This window comes from Streptopelia decaocto (assembly GCF_964273445.1).
Source record: "Streptopelia decaocto genome assembly, chromosome: 2".
Lineage (NCBI taxonomy): Eukaryota > Metazoa > Chordata > Aves > Columbiformes > Columbidae > Streptopelia > Streptopelia decaocto.
Genome location: NC_138655.1, coordinates 124,922,410 through 124,946,844, shown reverse-complemented (window position 1 = coordinate 124,946,844; position 24,435 = coordinate 124,922,410). Strand labels below are relative to the sequence as shown.

Below are 24,435 nucleotides of genomic sequence, written 5' to 3'. Positions count from 1 at the left end.
TAAGACTATTTTTTTCTCTTTAAGATGTGGAAGGGAACAAATGTTTCTGCTTAACAAAGTGCCATCTTGGTGGTACAATGGTGGCTTTTGATATTTCCGTTTAGATTTCAAGTCCATTGGGAACTGCAGTTTGTATCTTGGGATATGTCATTTCTTTAACTTCTAGCAGTATAAAATTTGAGCTGGCTTCTTCCTTCTCTCTGTTACTTATGTCAATATGACACGTCTGAGATTTCAGTTATATGTAGCTTTATATGACCTTTCAGATCATAAGGATTCTGATAAGAAAAATTTGGACCATCTAATTCAAGCCTAAATATAACATATTGTGTTTAGTCTAGGTATTAATATTAATTCAAATTAATTGTGTATGGCTAAGACATGTTTTCCTGAAGGACATCAGCTCTTCTTCAAAGATCTCAGAAAAAGGAAAACCCAAAACTCTACTCAACTATTGCTTGTAAATGGCTTTTTTTTTTTTTTTTAATTTTTTCATCAACGTGCAGAAGTGACATCTTGTTAAGTGTTTAGTAGTACTGGTTTAAAACTTTACTACCTGCTGATTCCTACTTAGGATACACTGGATTATAATTTAGCATGTGATATAATACAAACCTGCTTTGCTGCTTCATTGCAATATTAGATAAGAAGCATTTATTGAACACATATATTTTTCTACAATATTATTAATAGCTTCTCTCATAATGGGATGTCACAAGTACAAAGGAACTAAAGTTGCCAATTAGCATTTCTTTCCTAATACATTTAAAACTCTATTTTGCCTTCATACTGTCTGCTAGTGTTTTCTTTCTGTTTCTCAAACAGGTCTAGATTTCAACATCAAATTTTCCATAGTTTATATTGATTTTTACTTAATATCTGTTCACCATTTGCTATTTCTTTCTTATAAAGAAAAAAAAGTCTTTCAGCAGCTGCGGTAGGCTGTTATAAAGACTTATTATATTGTTATATATTATTGTTTATTTAATTGATTATATATTATGTATTTATTATATTAAACCCCTACATTTCATTTTTTTTATTACTTAATCTCTGTTGGTGTGGTTTTTTTTTTTCTTATATACTTTATTTGACTTCATAGTAGTCCAGATTCCTAGTCAACAGATATAAAATAAGCATTACTTTCTCTTCCTGTATAAAACCAATACCATCTCCCTCACCATATCACTCAGCATCTAAAAGAAAAATCATCAAGCTAATCATGGTAACACACATTTTGGAGGGATATGTTGTGTTGAGAAATCACACTTCCATTTGAATAAATTGTTCCTTGGAGATTTACTAGGAACCTCTAGGTTTATAGCAGTATTATAACAGAAAAAAAAAGAGTTTTTATAAGGACAGATAAATTGTTCTTCAAGCAATATAACACTATCATTTCCTGGAATCTTTCCTAAAAGCTCTCCGGCCAGATTTTTATACCATTATCCATATATAATTAAATAACATTGACTCAAATAATGAAATAGATCAAAGAGCTTGGACTTTGAGGAAAGTATTGCTAGCTAAAGACAATCAATGTGAAATCACATAAAGGAAGATGAAAAAAAAATAAATAGCAGAAGAGTCAGTCAGGAAGAGGGAAGTGGTATAGAAAACTGTCTGCTCTGAAAATCAATGGGGTTAATATACCTAAATCATCTAGGTCTCAAGCACAGGATTGAATTACTATAGTCTAATAAGAAATTGTGCATCACCCAGTCCCCTGGTTGCTGCTTATATGTATACTACTTGCCCTAAAGGTGCAGGATTTTTCAACTTCATTTATTTCACCATGAAAGAGAGTAAACTGAGTTAGATTACCTAGAATTTGCCGCGATATAATAGTGTGCCATGGGCAGTGATTGAATCATTTGATTAATCTTAAATTGATATTCTACTGTAGCTTGATCATACGTCTAATCCCCACAGGATTTAGTTTTAAAAAAAAACAAACCTAACAAGCAAAAAAATGTTGGCACAGGAAAATCAACTGCTTCAGGTAAAATAATCCCGTTTATGGATAAAGGGGTTCAGATGGCTACCAGATAAATTTTTATCTCTGGATTATCTTTTTCTTTTTTTTTTTTTTTATCAGGGTTTAGAAATCGAGATTATATATAACACATATCGTGCTTTCAGAATTGGAAAATAAGTATTATTCTGGAAAATATTTTAAAGATTAATAGAATAGTTTGTTGAATCTCAGACTCTTTTTATATCATCTAGAATTACAACCTGCAAATGCACTAAGTAGAACCTCCATATTTTTGCCCTTTGTTGAGCACCAGTTTAAATTGGTATTTTCATACCGTTCACTGAGTGCATGTGTCTGTGTATGCATGTGAGTATGGCAGATAACTAGAAAGGGATGGCTTGGGAAAGGATGTGACATGTCCTACAGAGCTTTAGTTCAAGAGAGATCACCAAATGGTTCCAAAACCCTATAGACTTGCAGAGGGTTCTTAGCTCATTTATGTCCAGCTATGAAATTAGTCATCTTTTTATAGGAATTGAGCATAGCTTGGGCATGGATTTTCATGCTGGAAACTTGTGAAAAGGAAAAGGGTCATCAATGGTGAGTAAAAACCATTAGATCACTCAAGTAAGGAAAGGAATAAGAGTTTTTCAGTTAGATTCTGGTATTTGCTTTAGAAATTTTGAATGAAAATATCACAAAAGCATGTAGACATGGTAATTACAAACTTGGAAGACACTAGGGTAATGTTGGTCTCAACCCTCTAATGTTTAGTGTTGTGGATACTGTGTAAGAGCTTAACTGGAGCAAAATATATAAATAAATTAGGAACTACAACTGCACGTAGATTCACATTTTTTAATGTAGACACTTTCATATCTGAAACAACTGAGTTCATTTTTTTGTACAAATTCATTTTCTTTAATTTTTCAGTGTAATTTCATAAGAGTTTTAGAGAGAGCACATTTCTTACAAGATTTTTTTTTTTTTCTTTAGAAAGGGATGTGTGCCCATATCTTACCAGTAGTGGAAATAATAGGCTGAGAGAAGCCATGCAGATTGAGCTCGTTAGCGATAGGATCCAACTAGATAAATCAGAGCCAAGGTTTACGTTTGAGGTTTTTTGTACAAAATGCTCTTATGAGATTTGTCAATCCCTGTTTATTTTTCCTGCATGCTTCTTAGGTACTTAGTGCCTAACGGAGCTTCTGGTTTACTTTGTGTAGGATTGGCAGGGGAGGGCCGACTGCAGGCTGGAGGGAAGAAGGAGCAACATGGGAAAAGCATAAAAGAACTGCATCAGCAGCTGCTTGTGGTCAGAGAACGTGGGCTGAAATCATCAGGAATATGAAAAAGAAAGTGAGAGGATACAGAAGTAAGAATCTGCCTACAGAGACTAGGCAGAGTTGTTTTTCTGAGGGTGATTGACCATTGATTTGCCATTGAGTTTTGCTTAATATGAAGTGATTCTGCATTACTTGGGTGTGGAAATTAGAGCTGAAATTATAGAAAAAAAAAAAAAAAAAAAAAAAAGCTCTTTTTAAATCTTTGGAGGTGAGGAGTGAGGAATGCATAGGTGATATGATTGCTGTTTCCAAACCTGTTGAACTTGGAGATCTTGAGTCCTTCCTGTTGAGTTCCACCAAGTCAGTTCACTTTGCCAGGTCAAGTCCACCTTTGACAGCAACATAACTATTTGCTGCTTTGCAGACTCATGCACTTTGCTTCTGTTAAGCTTACAGGCTCACCAGCAGAGCAGTAAGTGGGGAAGGAGCAAAAGTCTGCAACACCAGTCAAGGCTGTCTTAAAATGCATGGGTATTTGTTAACAAAACAGACATATCTGTGCTAAAACATGGCAAAAATCTGTGGGGAAAAAAAGGCACTTTGTAGTTTTTACAGAACGTGGGCACCTTCTTTAAAGTCAATGGAATAGTCTAGACTTCTTGATCTTCAATTCACTTGAACTCTGATTTTTTCTTATTATAACTGAAGCTGAATTATCTAACTTTTCTCATAGTGAAGACAAGAATACAGTCTTCACCCTTTCCTTCCTCTCTACATCAAGTATAAAGATGATATTTTAGATATGTGTGTGCTGTGTTTCAGCACAGAATATGGTGAGTCAACTAATTTGATATTATCTGTTACTACTTCTGCTTTAGTTGTAGGTAACCATTGCTTATGTCAGATACACAATTTACATCACCTTTTCTCCTTTTCAGAGTGCTTGGTGTGATGTATGTAGCTTGTAAAACCACTGAAAATTATGTTTTTCCAGCCTAAACAGAAAGAATTAACAGTGAGGTGACTTCAGAATTTTTCACTGTAGTAATAATGCTTATTATTAATGATTTGTATTATGTGAGCTGCTGAGACAGAATAGAGGTTGTAGATCTTGTCCCAGTTTGAAACATACATATCAAATAAAGCTTCAAGTATGAAGTTTGCACAGGCTGAAGTTTGTTGTTAGGGCATACTTAAAGATAATATATTCAAACATACCTCTTGTAGAAAACTTGTGATCCACTAATTGTCCAAATATATTAAAGTTGCTTTAACAATCAGCTCAGATTAAATATCCTTCTTGCCCGTTTTACAGTTGTTATCTGTAAAATTTTTGCCCTTCCTCCTGTAGAAAATGCTTAAAGCCCACCTCATCTCAGGGCATTTGGAACACAAATTCAGCACTGAAGAAAACCAATAGTTTTGATGCTGTGTAGTTGTCTGGAGTCTCTAAGGCTTTAAAATATTGATGCTTGTGTTGAATTTTCAATGTTTTTTTGATAAGCTAGTGTCATTGGTAGGTAGAAGCTAGTACATACTAAGAATCACAAACAGTTTATAACATGTTAAATATTCCATAAGTACTTTCAGAATAGGTTATTGTTCAGTTTTTTTAAATACTCTGCTGCCTCAATTTTCTTACCTTCCTACTTACTCAAAGTCTTAATGAGGAAAAAAAATAAAATATATATATACATATATAAAATTAAGCTTCCACTTTTTAAACAGTGATCCCCCACCCAAAAGTAGAACATGTAGTTCCTAAAAATAATAATAATCTCTCTCAAGAGAATTGGTCATTTCTCAATTTGTATTAAAGATTTTTCTAGTGTTTTTAGAAGTTTCTTGCCTCAGGAGTTCTGTTTTAGTTTGGGGGATTTTGTTTGTTTGTTTTTGTTTGTTTGTTTTTGTTTTTCCTTTTACAGCTTTCTCAGTAAGTACTTTAGCACAGCAGTCAAGCTGTAAATAAGACTGCCCAGATGAAGAAACTTCTTACACCTAAGCACAGGTCAGAGAGCTGTCAAGAAATAAAAGATGAATCACACTCACCTACCTCCCTCTGGATTTTTAGCTAATGAGTTGGATGCAGAAAGAAATACTTACCATTTTCCATTCAATTGTATATATATAAGTGTTATCTGGGGCTGTTGTCCTAAATTGTTTTGATAATAAGTAGAAAGGGGTGCTATGCCGAAAAACCTCTAATCTCCTCAATCTTGAATGGTGAATTCCATATGCACACTGATAAGCCTTTGGTGTACTGGATCGCTAGGGGAATTTAAAGCAAGCATTAATCTCCTTTTCTGTTAAAGCTTTGGTTGCTTCACAAATGCTAATGTGGAATAAGTAAGAAAATCCTTTTTTCTAACTTTGATAACTACACACTGGAGGTTTCTGAGACAAATGTAAATATCCTTATATCTTTCTTTCTTAGCTATGTCAACCAAATCTGCATGAAGTAGTTATGCATGTGGCTGGTGCTACCACACAGATTTGTATATGTGAATAGTAACCACCTAACTCTACTAAGCACTTATGGAGCTTTGCTTATTATGAACCATATGAAATTATGCTCATTTCAAATCTTAATTGTATTACTGAAAATGACAGAACATTTTTTGTAGCTTTAAGAATGCAGGGCCAGCTGAGACTACTTGGTGATATAATCTAAAATGTTTATATCTCGCATTTTACTTATACGTTCTGTTCAGCCTGAGGATTTTGTTGAATGAAAACAGTAGTTCTTAAAGCATGAACCAATTACAACCTGAAAGACCTCAATGCACAAAACCAGATATTCTGAGATGTGTGTCTCACTTTGTGTTAAGGCTTTGCACTATATCTTGAAAAATTCAAAGGATCTTGCACTGTGCCAAAACAACAAGAATTCCCTCAGAGCTTTCATTAATTTTAGAGACTCAAATCTAATGGCAGAGGTCAAAATGCCAGAAATACCATAGATCCACTACTAGTAGTGTGTAGGTTAACTAGTATATGTCAAATTATCATAGCATACTGCCTAGCTTCGAACTGCAGAAGACGGTTTCTGCAGAAACATAAAATTTTTCTCCAAGTGAAACCTGGGAAGTAATTCTGTTCCAGACACAGGTCTGGCACTAGAACTGGGCATTTGATTGAAATACATCCTAAAGAATTCTTTTCTGATACGTCAAATGAATGGTCCAATGTGATACTCTCTTTCTGCTGTCTCTGCATTTTCCCTTTGCCCTCAGTAGAGTGTCAGCAGGGGAAAAAATTGCTTCCTGGCTTCTTATTTATAATGGCTAACAGGCTAGATCTTACTTTACCTAGTCTTAGTGTAGCCTACCTAAAGAACATGTAGGGAGAAATGCAAATCAATCTTTCCTCCCTGAAGCTGTGAAATGAAAGGAAAAACAGAGTAACTAAATTCTGCAAGGGATCATCATGACAGTCAAACCCACCTTTCTTTTCCCTAGCACCTCTACATATACATGTGTTTTATGCTTGAACCTAGTTTAGATATTTTTGTATGACATTGTGCTATACAGAATACGAGTGTTTAACATGAATCTAAATGATGTGAGTTTATCATCTCATTTGCTAAGCCACATTTGATTTCCAAAATGACTGTACCTAAAGTCAGTGTCTGCCCAGTGTAGCCTGTCTTTCCTAAGCAGCCTGTCAGTGGATGAAAACAAGTAGAAGTCAGTGCTCCTGACAGTGTTCTGGAGCTGACTAAACCAAGAAAGTTGAATTTGTAACATCTGTAACATTTGTAACATTTGTAACTGACATGTTTCTTGGCAGTAATGAAATTCATCAGGTCCTTTGGTGGTTCAGAGGATCATCTAACAAAGTATCAATTCACAAAATGGGTATCTCAATGTAAATCAGGGTAGAATTAAACACAATGGCAAAATTGATACTTCTGTGAAACATTATACCAATGTTTGGCAGTGCCTTAGACATTCTTATACCTCGTGTCCCAAAAATGTAGAGGTCTTCAGCTCCGATTCTTCATAGGTTCCACCATGTGCAAGTAGTACACCACTGCAGAGGAAAGCCTCTCTACAAGTACATTAAAGGAAAGAACGTTTCATATTGCTTTTCTTAAGATGGAAATGCTGTCATGGATACTGAGTGACCGCAACAGTTCTCCTGCTCAAACCTGGACAAGAGTTAGCAATTTGTCAGAGTGTCAGCTACTCCATTATATTTAAAATGGAGTGTGAGCAACTGGGTAAATTTAGTAGGTACATAGATTTATTTTTCAAACTCTGTTGCAAAACCAACAATGTGAACTCTGTTGTAGGACTTCAAAAGTAATTTCTGCATGGATTATGTGGCTGCTCTATTTGAGTATCTATGTTCATAAGAAGCTGCTATAGAATACTGGATCTGCCTGGTCAAATGTAAACAACATTAAACCTAAGCATTTGAGTCTTGTAGGTACCACTCTCCAATGCTATCCTGGTATAGTGAGAGTCAAACAATTTCCATTTATAATATCCTTTCAGTACCAAAAGATTCTAAAATAAAATTCTAGAATGGAAAAGTTCTTTAATATAGACTAGTGGTGATCCTTGCCCTCTCAATGAGGCAGCATTTTCCACTGAGTTTTTATAACGTGTCAGATTGTTTTATCTCAAGTTGATTTACTCATTTAAGGTGTACCTGGTCATATACTTTTGCTCTCTTTACAGTGCTCTCCTTCACATCAAGTCTATGTGTTGGCTGTCTTTGTCATAGTAACAAAATTGTTGAAATGTGCCATTTCCAATGCTGCCTTAATTCAGAAGTAAAGGCACAGAAAAATTAAACAATAAAAAAAGAGAGAAAACATGGGAGAAAAGTGAAAAATAGTGTATTTGATAAATAGGAAAAGTCAGGAAATAGGAAAAATACCTGACAACCAGAATCTAATAAAATCTGTCTCATTTAAAGAGAACTGCATAAATATTTACTTATTCTGCTATTCTATGTTCATGTTCTATGTAAGCATAAGGGTTTGATTTTTTGTCATTATTTTCAAACAAATCATGAGGGCAAAAACCTGTCAGTACTCATTTTTGCATTTTTCTAAATTGTATGAAAGCTTGCAAATGGGACAAAGATCAATCACTACTCTTTATAGGTCTGGTGGTAGAAATGCTTTGTTTGTCATATTCTGGAAAATCTATCCTTTGATTTTGCTTTCTGAGGGTAGTCTCTTCATACATGCTGGTCTGCAGACATTTCCCATACACTGAATGAAAAATGCAGCATAAAAGGTACATCAGAAATTAAGTATTCATTCTTATGTGTATATAGCAGGAAGAAAAGTTCTCAGGCATCAGAAACTGCTTACAAAACCAAGGGCAGATGAATCTACTACTCCTCCTAGTAATCCTTCTACTACCTACTTTTTAGTTCTAATTTGATTTGTAATAAAACCAAGTTACAATACTAGAATGGTTATTTTGCATTATGTTTTGATTATGAAGAAATGAAAGCTGAGGTGTGCTCAGTTTTTAGGACTTCATATCTTTTTTTTTTTTTTTCCCCAGGAATGCTCTGAATTGGAGCAGATTTATATAACACACAATAAACTAGCTATAAGGAAAGGAAATGTCTGCATCCAAAGATAAAACAAATCCCTTTAATAAACTGACACTATGAAATACCTATATTCTGTGTTTATTTCCATTTGTGAGGCAGGCATCATCTTCCTGTACCTTCACTCTGTTCATGGGCAAGAGGCTGAATTTCACTTGTAGGTGCTTCCATTTAGCATTTCTACCTCCCCTTCCCCACAGGCTGTAAGAAACATCTCTTTGGGCAGAAAACCCTTCCCAAACATCTGCACACTCCATGTTGTTCAAGATGTGGAGCCATGCACCTCATAAAACCACCTCCATACAACAGCAGCATGTAAAAGAGGCAGCTGAAGGTGTAGCTTCTTGTCCATCACCAGCATACAGAAAGGAGTCTGTGCTGCCATTGCTGACATAAGATGGCACAGGGAGTGCAGTTCCCTCCTTGTAACAATAATAGTCTACCTAGATTACAAATAACACAGTTGACAAGTCTATTGCACATTGGACTAGCATCTAGAAAGCTGCCTATCATAGTCTGGATATTAAAGAAAGTCCACTGGCTTTCAGGTTGCCAAGACCATCACCCCACAGTTGTTATTTTTTAATGAGAAAAAAGTCAGTCATACTATGAATGTCTTCCTAACACTTGGGATAACTTCTTTCTCTTTTATGAGATGGTCTTCAACATGAGGCATTACAATTTGCAAGGCAGCAGGCTCATTATCTTGCTGTAAACCACCAAGAATTAATGGTTGGCTGCACTCTTTTCTGACTTTGTAAAAGTTATACAAGTAGTTCTCACTAATGTTAGTGGAAACTGGTATATAGCTCCAGGACAGATTATAGTCTTTGTGTTGTAAGACATGAAAATAATTGAGACTCTGTTGTCAAGACCTGAGGGGTTTTTTTGAGTGTTAATTTGTTTTGGCAAGACATGTCAAAAGCATATCTCCTATTGAAAGACACTCATCCTGGAATGTTAGATAGAAACATACAAAATGCACAAGCCACCAAGCAATTCACTTCACTTTTGTGATCTCCACCATAGCCTACAAGCCTTTTTTTTTTTCTTCAAGTGAGCTCAGCACTTTTCTGTTGATAAAAAAATTATTATCTTTGAGGATGGCATTTGTTCTCTGTGCTGGACAGCTATCACAAAAGTAAGTTTCAATTATACCTTTGAAATAAAGTGATTAATTTTTTGTTTTTTATCTCAAAACATAAGCAAGTTTAATGCACAGTGATAATACTCTCATTTTTCATTAAGAAAAATACCGATATTTGGTACTGTTTATGGAACAATGTGAGTCTGTGGTTGGTATTATTTTTTATTTTTTAATTCAAGATCCCTTTGAAATCAGAGAGTTTGAAATGTTCTAAACATTATTTTTCTCCTTACAAAGAGCAATTTCTTGCATCAATTGATTTAACTCTATGTATATGATCTCTTACCACTATATTTTATTTGCTTCTGCATTACATTTTTGGGGGTTTTGTTTTGTTTGATTTTTTTTTTTTCCCATACATAAGAAAAACAATCACTGCTATGGTCAATTTCAGACCTTATCCCCAGGAATCAAGAAATCCATATCTCTGATTCTGTTCATTCTTTGTCAAGCAGATATTATTCTAAATTTCCGAACAACGTATGTCAGCAAGTCTGGCCAAGTTATATTTGAAGCAAGATCTATTTGTATCCACTACGTGACTACCTGGTTTATCATTGATTTAATTGCTGCACTTCCTTTTGATCTTCTTTACGCTTTCAATGTCACTGTGGTAAGTACTAACCTATCTTTTTTTTATTCTGTCTTCTTTCAAGAGGTTTTTGTTGATTGGGTTTTTGTTCAAATCTGGAGACTAAAACTCAATGAACTAAAATACATTGGTGTCTTTCTCAGATTTGTAGTGTATTTTCACATTGGATGCTGAAGGAAGGACTACAATGTAATGGTACATATTGGTTGAAAGTATTACAAGATTGGGTGTCAAAGCCACCAGTCATTATAATGAAAGACACATATGTACCATTATTTTTTAATTCAATTATCCTTACTTTGTAAAGAGTTGTACCTAAATTAGCTTCGTTTTTACTTGCAATACTCACATACAGTTCCTTATGGTTTTTGCTCTCTTATGCTGTATAAATTCAGTCCTTATTTTTTCAACACTCATAAATTTTTACTGTGGTAAAGTAAATAATTGTTCTCGTCAGTATGGTCAGAACTCTTTTCTCAGCTAGGAATCTTCCTTCTCTTTTGTTTTCTCTTTCACTTTTCTCTGCACATTCTAGTGCAAAAATTGCAGTGTGACCACTAAATCTTGTGTGTTCTAACTTGTATTACTTACAATTGTTATTAACTTTGGCTCATCTTTTTTAGGAATATAATGACAAAATGCTTAAATGGCTTTGAAAAACGTGTGGGTCTGGTGTTGTTACACTCATGATGGGGTTACATTTTTATTAGTTTACTTAGTCTAAGACAAAGGGTATTCTTCTGATAGCACTATTAGATTTAGTAGAGAAAGAATCTACTAAGCAAAAACACAAGAAACAATCAACAATCAAACAAACACTCCACCCCAAAACAAGCAAATAAAAAACAAACAAACAAGCCCCACCCCCTCTGAATCAGAAAGTTTAATTCTGGAAAAAAAAAAAGTTGGCAGATGTTTCTCAATTATGTGGATTTTTCACATAGAGACTTAGGCTTTTAAGCTGTCCACTTTCTAATTCTCAGAATTTTGATCTTTTGTAAACAGATATGCTCAATTTCATTTTCATTAAATGTGAATTACAGACAATTACATAGAGGATAGGGTAGACACATTTCAGGAAGAAAAAATAAAGAAACAGAAAAAAAAAAAAAAAGCACACCAAAACAAAACAGAAAAACACTGGTCGGGAAGCCTCCCATGTAAGGTATCACGTTTGATTTTAAATTTGGTTCCATTTCCTTCAATAATCTTCGTTTTCACTCCATTTATACATTACAAACGAACAATCTGATGGTAGCACAGTAGCTTTTAAAACCAGATAGTTAATCATATCACATTCTTCAATCACTGGTTTTGTTTTGTTTTTTAATAACTGGTGGTAATCTATTTAAATACACTACTATCTCAGTTTATCCCATTCATTAAAACTAAACAGTCAGTATAATCATGTTGGTTTAATTTTCATTAAGAATTTTTCATTGAATGAACAAAAAATAAACAAAACCAAACAAAATGGTATCACAAAATTTATCTTGGTTGTTTTTGTTTTGTTTCATTTTTTTAATTGGGAAGACTGGTATGCTTTCCATACTGAATTGTGGAAAACAAAGCATTACCCAATATTTATTTTTACAGTTAAAATGTCATAATATTAAAAACGCTACTATAATACGATTAATAAACATCTCCTGTCTGTTGTACATTCCACTCTTTTCAGGCTTTAAGATTTAATAAGCCATTTCCTCATGTCTGTTCTCAGATTTTCACTCCATCGACTCTCAGATGTTGCCTCAACAGAACGGTGAGAAGGGGCATCAGGGAGCATCTTACTCCTTTGCTGTTCAGGTCCTGGCACAAAGGCCAAATCTTTAGGGATGCTCTAAATTCTGCAAGTTATAGGTATAGTGTCATACATACATGTGTATGTATGGCACATGAATGTCATCGTCCAGTTGGAGATTTGTCGAGTTAGAGTGTGTGAAAAAGCTGTGGAGTCTCTTGCCATCCTTGGAGATATTTTGAAAGAAAAAAAGTGAAACTGTATAAATTGGCTCGAATGTCTTTACACCTTGCAGTGATTCTGCCCCACCACTAAATGGGTGATTCTTAGGAGGTCTGACACCTCAGGCACATTCCTGCCTAACATCAGGGAGATGTTGAGGTACTGCTGGGACCCTAACCCCTGCTGAGACCCTAATCCCTTCCATGCTTGTAATTATCTAACATAAACAATCCCTTAATCTATAGAAATGTGGTATGAAATGCTGCCAAAGTGAAAAACAGCACAGTTATAATGATTGAATTTGCTCTTCTCTGGGTAACTTTTGGTGGTTATATAGCGAGAGTATCAGTTTTTAAGGAAAGCAGCTAATGAAGTAGACACAAGGATTAAAGATCCCTACCACTAGTCATTTCTTAAAATGTATCATGTTCCTGAATAATACCTTTTTGCCATAGGACATGATTCTTCCAAGCAGAGAATTTCATCCCTAGTTTGTAGCAACTTTGTTTCTCAGTACTTCTCAGCACTATGCTACGATTGAGTTTGTGTTAGAGATAAGATTCTGTCTTTGTTATGTTGACAGAAAAAGGTTAACCGAGCTAGTCTAAAATGATTAACCAAACGGAAAATTTAGATGGCTTTATATTTGTGGGCAAGACAAAAATCTATGCAGGCACAAGTATGAGTGCTGACTCCTCATTTTGTCTCTCTAAATTTGTGGCATAGAAAAGAAAGCTGCCTGAAGGCATTTCAGGTCTTCCAATGACAGATTGGACACAATACAAAAAAAATGTTTGGCATGACTAATGAGAAAATTCAGTGCAATTACTATGATTAATTACATCTGTGTTCAAATTTATACAGAAATTATTTCTAAATGAGGCGTAGGCTTAAAATAAAGCATGTCTTCACATTAAAAATATTATGATATCTGATTTGCTGTTTTTATGTCTATTAGTTTTCTATAACTTAAAAAAATAGTCAGAATTCAGTCACAAGTGATAACTGGCAAGGCACACTTGTTGTAACCTGAGTTATCACTATTTGGTTGTGATGTGGTAGAACTCCAGTAAAGCTGAAAGCTCCAATGTGAAGGCCATAGCACATATATGATCCTTATATATATATATATGTATATCTATTATTATAACACCTTGAAGAGTCAGTCATGAATAGGGACCCCTTTATGTTAAGAGTGCAACAGAACCATGTTTGGTTCAAAAAAGTTGATGAGAGACAAGAAAAGGAGAACTCTGGTGGGAAATGAATTACCACAGAGAAAGAGGCAGTTGCTATAGTGGCATGGCATTCAATTAGAATAATTATATTTTAATAGCTATATGGTTGTACTAATACAACCAAATATTTTACAGCCTTCCGCCGCAGACTTGTAGATATTCTTGTGCTTAAGGCCACAGACGTAACTAATTTCACTGACTTATTGTAAATGACATAAGATGAATGAAAGAAATGTAAGACAAAAAAAAAGACTCTAGTTGTTTGTGTGATCTCATGTTAGATCTTATTCCTGACAGCAGTGTACTTCAAATTATTTTAAATAAGTGTCATGTTTTTGTTGATTTTCTTTTCTCCCCTGCTATGTACCTGAGAAAAAAATGTCAAGGTTCTTAAAAAAAAAAAAAAAAAAAATTGGGATCTTAACCTGTGTATTGTTTGCTAACTCTACGCAACAGCTGAAACATGACCCAAGTATATTCCATGCAAAGTTGGAAACTGTGCATGCTCTGTGGATGTAGGTGGGAGGATGCTCTGGAGGCAATGGGGTCATCCAGAGGCTGCTGGCTGCTGCATGGGAGCATCTCCTCTGAGGCCAGAGCACATATACTTCATAAACTGACATACACTTAGGGTGCTGAGCAAACTAGGTGCAAAGTTGAAAGGCAATGAAGTTTTAGGTAAGGAATTTAAGCAGTAGTATCAGAAGTTTTAATACAACCTTTTTTGGACTTCAACTTAGTACAGAGCAATAAAATGTGCCCAGGAACCTGTATCTAGGTTTAAATCTGAAGAAAAACATCTGAGTCTCCACTCAGTTCTCTGCTTCCTTGTTCTGTAAAATATCTGCTATATGTTATTGCCTCTTCCAGGCTTTAATTATTAAGCTGGTTTCATGTCATACATAGTTGAGATTGGCTGTTAGCAGAAACTGAAAATCATTGTGTGCCTGAAGATAGTTATTTTGTGGTTTCATATTGGAATTAAATGAACACTGGTCAGTTTGACAACTATGTTTCTCTTCTAGAGCAGGGAAGGATGCATTTTTGCACAAACACGTTTTTAAGTTAAATCTGAAAGAAGACTTTGCATGGAAAAAAAAAAGACAAAATGGAAGATCTCGCAGTATTTCAAGTTTCTTTGGTTTTAATCAGAAATAGTAAACATATATGTACACAGCAAAAGTAAACACTTTTTTTTTTTTTTTAACCATTTTCTTTGCTGTTCTCTGCTGTCTTCAAATCTAGTCTAAGAGTAACTGAATGAAGAGTGGGCAAAAATTTGTAGAGCTTTAGCAGATAGAGTTTCCTTTCATTGAAATAAGAGAACTTATAGAAGATAGAAGTCAATTGCTGAAAAGTTGTTTTCTCTCCTGGTTCTCCTAGGTTTCCCTTGTCCACCTCTTAAAGACAGTCCGGTTATTACGCCTCTTGCGTCTCCTTCAGAAGTTGGATCGTTACTCCCAGCACAGCACAATTGTTCTCACACTTCTCATGTCCATGTTTGCCTTGCTTGCTCACTGGATGGCCTGCATTTGGTATGTCATAGGGAAAAGGGAGATGGAACAGAATAACCCCCTTACCTGGGACATAGGTAAGTTCTTCTTTACACCATATACATATATATGTATACATGTGTGTATATATGCATATATATATGTAAATACATAAAAACACATGTACAAGTCATTCAATATTTCCTTTTTTGTTTAATCGTATACTATTATTTAACATTGTTTGTAGAGAAAAGGAAGAGATTGGTGCTCTGAATTTCAGGTCAATGTGAAAAAGAGGGTTAAAATGAAAAGAAAATGGGAAAGTAGAAAAAGAATGAGATTTTTGAGAGTGTTTCAATGTTTTGGGAATTGAGGATCTGTATAGGAAAGGGCTAAATAGACTGTGTAGAAAAGTAGATGAGAAAGTTCATCCTGGTTATGCAAATCAGGCAAATTCTTCGACAGAGACATTCCCTCGAGTGTGCTGATTGTTTCTCACTATACATTGAAATAGATAGGCCCTGGAATGCCTTCAAGTTTGTCTAGTGGATTTGCAGGTTTTGCTCTCTTGCACAGCAGACGAGGTGTTTATCAGTGGAGAGATGGTTTTAGAATGCTGTATTTTGATCCAATGTGTAGTTTCCACCCTGCCTTCATTCTGATTTCATTGAGAGTTTCAGATTGACTTTTTAGATTTTAAGGTTTTCCTTTTTTGTTTAAGGTTTATTGTTAATTCTAAGGGTCGTACCTGTGTGTGATGGTACAATGAAGAAAGAATATATCTTGTAGATGAGCCTGGCATCGCCAGGTACTTTGTACACTCTTGAAGGTGTGTTACCCTCTAGTTCAACAGCTGATAATTACATCTTCCAATGTGGGTCATTCTGGCTTTATTGTAGAATTGCATTTCTTTTTTGGTCTTTCTCAGATTCCATATCAATATTGAGCATGCCTTTTTCTCCGTTTTCTTTCTGGTTCCTTTTGCTCTGTATTTTTAATTCTACTTGTATTCACATTTAGCCTACATCTATTGTGTGTTCAGTGAAACATGAGAGAAAACAAGGCCAGTAATAAAATTAACTGGAAGGGGAAGCCCTGCTAGTTTTCTTTGTGTTGTTAGGCACTAAAGACACAAAAAGCATACGAATAATTTAGCATGTGTATGTTATCTGTGAGAGGAAAAGAAGGCACATGTGTCTCTTTCATAAACAAATAGTATCTAAAGGTGAGAGAGTTTCTCAACAGAAAAATATTTGTTGGGGGGAATAATGCAAATATCTGTGACCAAAGGCTCATTGAGGTGCATTCAAGCTGCAGTATGCTCTATTCTTATCTCCTGTAGTTTCTCACTTCTCTCTTAACCCCATTATTATCTGTTCATCTATCTAATACTGATAAGTCTGAAGGAAAAATGACAAGTATGACCTCAGATGAGGTGAGGGTGCTGGTTCAGGAAGAGAAAAAGAAGAAAAGAAGTCCAATAAATATATCTCTCCAGTTTCCCCATAGGTTACTGAAAGCTTTGTGGAGTATTTTTATTCTTCTACTTGATTGTTTACTTCTCCTTCCCTTTGTAAACCAGGTCTGTGACCTGCTGCTGAACTCCTCATAGAGTGCAAACTTCTCAAAGAAAAGACTGCAGCTGTAGGGAAGGATATACAAAGAAAGCCCACTGTGAACAAATTGGTCAAATACTGCTAACAGAAAAACAAATTCAGATAATAGTAGTAGTAAAAATATGAATCTCCCTGTCAGGAAGTAGCTATGAAGATACATTGTCAGCTTATGTAGGCCACAAATTATAGGCAATTTGAAAACATTCATTGCAGTCCCACTGAGGAAGATGGGCTGCATCATTGTTCCCCAGGTTTGGCCACTGGCTGTGCTCCCCATGCAGCCTGGCCCTCTCCTGTTTGCCTGAGCAGAGGCTGCATTCAGGAAATGTTCTTCATGTTCCCTGGAGCCCTTGGCATTTATTGCTATGAAAACATTAATTTATACCCCTTAGTTTTGTCCTCTCTTTGGTGATGTCAGTAATAAGCAGATGTTCCAACAACCACATTAGAACCAATCCCAGTTTAACTGGAACAGAGCCATTTCACAGAAGTCTCATTTGCAGGTCAGTGAAGAGTGTTGTATCTGGGTTATCATGCAATGATCATCTTCTAGGGGGCTTCCTAGGCAGGAATTGCTCCTTATCAGCCTCTCACAACTGGCTCATCTCAACATGTGAGACTCAGTGGCCTTCCCTAGACAGCTGCAGGCAACGCATGTCCCCATTGGATGGGACAAGGCACTTCTTAGTGGTGCATACTCTTGGGCTTTAGCCTCCTACCTAGCAAAACAGCTTAGCTGTTGACCTTACAACCTGATTTTACTTTAGTTTTTGTATTTTTATCTGGAAAGCTGTTCTGCCACCCTCGCGGATGGTCTCTAAAATGTTTAGAAGCTATTAATGTGTAATAAAAAAATTACACTGCAATGATTTCTGTAAAGCTCAGACAGATATTAGTTATATATCTGTCAGAAAGGTTATTTCTTAAGTTCTCTCTAATATGAAGGTTTTTTATGTTGTTTTTTTTTTTTTTTGGGGGGGTGGAACCAGTTTTAAAATGTTAAACTATTAGAAACTGCATTTTTAAAAAAGAGCTCAGAATAATCCAGATTCCTGACATGAAGCCATTATTTTGCAAAGACCACTTCAGCACTGGTAAAATTTCTGTTTAAGCTTCTGTGTCACATATATGAGCAGAAAAATAAGATAATGTAATTCCTTCAATCAATGCAAATCCTATTGCTCTCTACATGCAAACTACTTGCTGGTGAAACACATTGAAGTTAATCACCAAAAAATGATGCACACAGGAGAAATCTTGCTCGGGGTATAATAAAGGTGGTATTCTTGTAAGACAAGGTTATTTTGTCCTCCTGTATGAAGGCCTCAACTGGAAATTTTTGTGTGCTTTCAAAGAGCATGTAAAAGAGATTTCTTACTGCAGGCAAAGCAGTAGGGTATGAACCTTAGTCTGGTATTTACAGGTTTATATTTCTAAACTCTGAATTTTACTACATTAATACCAAAACTGGACACTCAAGTTTCCATCAATAGATCTTCCTCAAAGTTCATTCCAGGCACTAGGAGGCTTTCTAACTGGTAGCATTAAAAGAATACAAAACAATATTAGAATGTCTGTACTTTTTTATTAAATAGTATGTGTCTCCCTCTTGTAAATAATACTTTATATTCTTCACTGTAGTGTCTAAAGCGGTATGTGCCTGAAGAACTAGTACTATGGGTACAGATACTCCAATGCATACAACAGCTGAAATACAGGGATGGGTTTGTTCTAAGAAAGGAAAACCATGCCAAGAATGAAAAATAGATTTCCTTGCTTTTTATTTGCTTCTAGTTTTTTTTAGGAGAGGAAGAGGGAGAAAAGAGCTTTTAGCAACCTCCTTACTCCTTTTAATGCTTCCTCAGAAAGCCTGCGACACAGATTACAAGACTGAGGTTTTCCTAACACTTAGAGCAAACATTTTAAAGCTGTAGTACTGTTAACATAGCACTTTGGACCTTGCTGTGCTATCAGATATGCTCCATAGCCCAGATCTCACAAGACTGACTTTAGTGGGAATAGCATTTGGTTCTGTGTATCTATTTCTTTGGCTAATATAAACGAATGAGGTGCTTAATTTGCATTTGGATTGGGGTGATGGGAGTGCTAAAGTTTTCCCTATGAAAATTCCCAGAACTGAAAAGTGGTTTTGCTTTGTTCTTACTGGGCCTAATAGTTTATATTCAAACCCCTTTGTTTTATTTTTTTCAGTCCCTATTCAGACATTATCCTCATTCCAAATAATTTTTAAAACATGTTATATTCACAAATTTAGCCACATTATTGCAAAATGAGAAAGATGTAGTATTTGGGAATATTATTCATGAACTGTTACAATGCCATGGCATTGGAACATTTACCAGTACAATGTTAAAATCTGGATCTTTTGCTTAGCTCTAGTATTGATATTTTAACTGATAACATGAGATATTTGGAAAATATGCAACATGAGTGCTGTTTTCAGGTGCTGGAAATCTTTAGCTCAGTAAGTTCTCCCATCCCAGGAAACAGTTGTTCCACATGTAGCAGCTTGACTCCAACGTCTGATAAAAACATTACTCCTAAAATGGTCATTCCCACTCACCTGAGACACTGGAACACTCCTTGTCCTGCTTTTCCCTTCTAGCTTTTTCAAATCTCTCTCTGTTACATTCCACCTTGCTCCCCTCATTTGTTCTCATCAGTGAAACAGATGTTTCCCTGAGACATGGCATGATATTAAGCAACCTGTAAAAATAAGATTAATTTTCCATTAGATGACACGGAGTAGAGGCTAGACTGTGGTGATGTTCCTGGCTGATCCTACCGCTGTAATTCCATTGACTTCAATACATTGTCTCTCATTTCTACAAGTTTAACTGGTATTGCATCTAGGCAAAAGTTCTTTATTTGCTGTCTGCTGTCTTGAATTAATATAGAGCAAGTTCTTATCAAATATAAGAAATGACTTTTCAATCTGTCTCTATGGGAAACAGATAATATTGAAAATGTTTCTTCTTACAAAAGGCAATCATTCTGTGAAAACCATATGAGCTGTTGAAATTCAGCTGTCTTGAGTGTAGTGAGGAGATTAGGAGAAGGCCAAGAGTCAGGATGCTGGCTCTCTTAGATAGTCAAAGCTGTCAGGAGTAATTTGTGTAATTGTCTTGAAAAAATATTCCTTCCTGTCTATCAGAAATTCAGCTGCAACTTTTTATTAGTCCACCCACAGTATCACTTACAACATTCTGGCTAAGGAGGAGTTGTTATCAAATAAATAAATAAGCTTATGTGTTGACTTTGGGAGAAGCTTTAAAATTAGGTCTGTAAAGCTAATTCTTCAATTATTCAAATATTTATTTCAATAACATACCTCTACTCATATCTCAGGATTTTACTCATTTTCTATTTGTATTGTAATTTACAGCACTTCTGAAAACAAGAGCTCTATCATGACTGAATCAGTGTACTTTGACATACTCTGCAATAGCAAATTTTCCCCTGCACACTTTATCACACACCTGCAATCAGAACCTTTAAAGTGACTGGATGCCTGGTTCCCAGTGAAGAATTTATAGCCTGAAGTAGCTCTCAGGACAATGGGTGGCAGATTTAGGTGCAGAGTGAGGAGCATAACAGCTGAGTAGAACCAGTGGGAAATGCTGAAAATAAGGTTTTGCCTTCAGGCCCCTTCACTTGAGGTTTATATGCCTCAGCCTGGGCTGCAGTAAAGTTATAACCCCTTTTCACAGGTACTGAAGCACACGTGTGTTTCATATGATGGAACTTAACATAGAAATCCCTCAATTAGTGTTGATACAAGCTATTAATTCTAGCAAGGTTGAGTTTTCTGTAAGTTTATTTGTGTTTGCACAGCATTGCACATGTGATAGTGAGGATTTCTCCTTTCTGCAGCACTTCTTGCACTCCTGTGAGTCTGCACAAGCAGCTTGGGGTTGTGTCCATCTAGATCACAGGTGTGAAGTGAGTTGTTCTGGTGAAAAACAAAAGAAGAGGCCTCCGATTTATTTTGCCCATGGAAGGAGGCAGAAGCATTGTTACTGAATTTCACTTTTTTTCAGCATGGAGTTCAGGTACTGGAACTTCTATTAAGGTACGGAAGATATAGGTAGAAGGAAAATCTCTTTAAGAGAGCATAATATCCTCAACATTCTCCCAGGTCAGGTCTCTTCCTTGATTTCTGGTTGTTCTTTTCTTTCCCAAACTGATGTGATTTTAACAGAATGGCTGATGCCTGAGTTTCTACCCAGAGTCTCCAGTGTTGAGGTGAAGATAGAGATGAAGGCTGAAGGCAAAGTGGATGAATGATCCTCACTGGGTGCAGACAGTAGAGATTCTCTGCATGTTTTAATCATGGTGGCATTTCTGGCCTGATGCAGAAGTTGGCTAATATGGCCTATCCAAAATGTAGATGTCTAATGTCTCAGATGTCATCTTTAGGTTAGGCTCTTGAGCTTTGGTTCTTAAATCTTGTCCAAGTCCTTTGTGGGTCCTCTAAAGATTCAGGCTTGTCAGAATTTCATAAGTTAACATCAAGCTGGAATATCCATAAAGAGAGTAATTGGCCTGTAAATCTCTTGTGTTTCAACAGCTTGGGAAGTTTTCAGTGCTGGGAAGCTTTTTCCAAGCTTATGCTAAGAAACCTGATGCAGCCTTTGTTAGGTTTCTTAAGGTCCTGAGCAATTTTGCCAGGAATTCTGAAGTTGCAAATTTAAGCATATCCTTGACGATAGATACTTGTGGCATTGCTATATTTATTCAGGTAAAAACTCAGACTATCCTCTTTTCAGAAGGAAGACTATTTTTAGGTACACGTATCTGCTAGTTCTTCCCCAAAAATGTATGTTAGTGAACTAATATAATTTTCTGGTGCTCTTGGACCCAGCATAACCATGGAATAAGTAACAGTAGAAATAATATTGGAAAAATCAGTGTTATCACTCCCGTTCTTGTTCAATATAGTATGTAATTTGTTAAAGTAATAATTAGTTAACTCTTGACTCTTAGTATTTTCATATTATATTAATCCTAATAGTGTATTGTAGAAGCAGGTAAATATTCACGTCATGAATTTTTTGCAAAGCAGGTTAATGACTTAAATGACTAGATGTGACACAAGAGTTGGTCTCGAAGCAGAGACAGAGGCTTGTTTTTTATTTTTTTATATATATAAATTATCTCAACTATTAATGATCCCAGATCATTCCAGCTCTGTCTCTGCACATTTTCTTCTGTTAGATAATGAATAAATTTGTATTTTATTGTCTTAATTTTTTGTCATTGGTAATAACAAAACCAGTTACTTTGGAACTATGATCCTTTCTGATTTTCAAGAGACAACTTTAAGAAAAGGGATTTTTAAAAATATATCATGCATGAGTGTTGACATCTTCAATTTAGTAAAATGAATCATAATGCTCTGCTGATGTGGGGTATCTGTGTCAATGGTCCATTATTGTGTGGAACATACACACCCATATACTCACCTGTCTATTTGGATATCTGGGGGGGTGTGAATTAATCTGGCTGAAAAATAATTTCTAATTAATATATGAAGGAAATGTTTATGGTTACTACTCTTGTGAAACATTTAGGGGCATTGGTATCTTAAAGACTCAGCCAACTAGTTTGGACTATTTTTTGCAGCACTTTCATGAGATAATTAGCCCCTGGACTGTCATACATGAATAATAACTAGGAATAAACTAAATGGGCAAAGACAATTACTTTGGAGCTATGAATCTTTCAAAGCACCCATCTCACAAATAGTTGCAAACTCCATTTGTTACATTGTACATCCTTTGAAAGAGACAAGGTACCACAACATTGCAGCATTTCACAGCGATCAAGTATTCTAAAGCAGTTGAAACAGAAATTTTAAACTCCAGGAGAATGCTTTACACTAGATGCTTTTTAATATTTTAAGTGGTTTGGAATCCTCTTGATTTTTACCTCTCAGTAAAAATGATGCTTTTATTGTATGCGCAACGTGTACATTTTCTATGAATTAATGCTTCACGTGCACATTTTCCAACCTTGTAAGAACTAAAAGAGATAAATTTATTAAAATAATGAAAGTGGTGAAAAAAACGTAGTTATTTTTTTCAAAATAATTACAAAATATTTATTTAAAGTCTACTGGATATCTCATATGAATGCTTAAAACAATTCTGGTGTACAATACTATATATAAAGCCCAATTTGGAGAAGCTTATAGTGTGAAATATTTATGAAAGAAAACTTACTCTTTTATCTTCTTGGGTTACAGTTTTGATTAAGCATAATTGGGGAAAGTTCATTTAGTCTTTGAAGAAGAAATCCTATTTGTAGATTATCATAGCTATGCACAATTTTTAGCATAATATCAGCAGAGGCACATAGTTTTTCACTCATTTGTCAACCTGTTAGAATAGACACAGAGAAATTTAACTGCTATAAGGAGGTTTTATATTCACAGCTGTAATCACCTGGACATGTGTTGGAAATGTGTGTGGAAACGTATCTGCACTTGGTAAAGACTAACACGAATGAAGGTCTCATAAAGGTTTATCTGAAAAACTGGTCCTACTTTTCTGCCTGCTTTATACGTAAAACATACTTTCCAGGAAAAGTTTTCTTTATTAACAACCCTTGCTTGAGACCTATGTATACCAGACCTTGCCAGGTTTTAAAATAAAACTTAAATTTTAAGATATCCATAGAAATTAATTTTGTGGAAATCATTCAGTTTTGTATTTGAAAATCCAAACCACTATTTTTGTGATGGAGCTGTGCCAAACCAAAATGTCATTTCTTGAACTGAACTGAAACATTTCCCTTGCGTTTAGTTTAACATTAATTTGTATTTCAGCTGCTCTGGGCCTTAGTAGATCTTATTCAGCCATTCTTCCCTGCTGTTCTTTTCTACAAGCTCAGTTCCTTGATTAAGCTATATTTTCCTTTATGCATGGTACTTTACTTTCAGATTGAACCTTTTTAGCAATCACAAAATACCCCAGGACTTTGATATCCCATTGGAATTGCAGCCCAGAGGAAAAAAAAAAAAAAGGGATGAAATTACCTTATTAAAGAGACTGTGAAGTTTTTATGTAGTTATTAATATATTTCCAAGATTTTGCACCTAGTACAACATTTTTTAGACAATTATAAGTTAAAAATAAAAATCTGGTGTGTGAATAAAGCCCCTGAGATTTGACAAAGTTGAAAGTGTCCTGCGGTGTCTAACCGTAGATTACCTACACATCATTCATTAATTCCACAAAGCAGTTTTTATCTCAGTGGAAAAGCTGGACCCATTTCTACAGCTGTAATAGAAGTTCTCAGTGCTACACATAGGGGGAAAAATCTGCTCAGTGTAGCCCCCATAAGAGGGAATAGTCCCAAGAGGTAAAACAATACCATGATCTTTTCACATGGCTTCTGTAATGGAAATATTGTAGAGCATAATCTTTTGAAAGTTGCAGATATTGTTCATAAAAACCTTGCTTAGTCAATTAGAAATTACATCAGTGTCTTTAACCCTTTAACTCTACTTTGAATTGTAGA

The 24,435-nt window shown here is 35.3% G+C and overlaps 1 protein-coding gene across 1 annotated transcript in view; it reads left to right on the top strand.

Annotated features, from left to right (window-relative positions):
- KCNH8 (potassium voltage-gated channel subfamily H member 8) overlaps positions 1 to 24,435 on the top strand; it is a gene marked incomplete at both ends in the record, with an annotated part of 189,822 nt that overhangs the window by 107,706 nt on the left and 57,681 nt on the right. The window contains 2 exons of the mRNA XM_082044521.1: positions 10,444 to 10,601; positions 15,165 to 15,372. Coding sequence (XP_081900647.1) covers positions 10,444 to 10,601; positions 15,165 to 15,372 — 366 coding nt within the window. The remainder of the gene's footprint in view (positions 1 to 10,443; positions 10,602 to 15,164; positions 15,373 to 24,435) is intronic.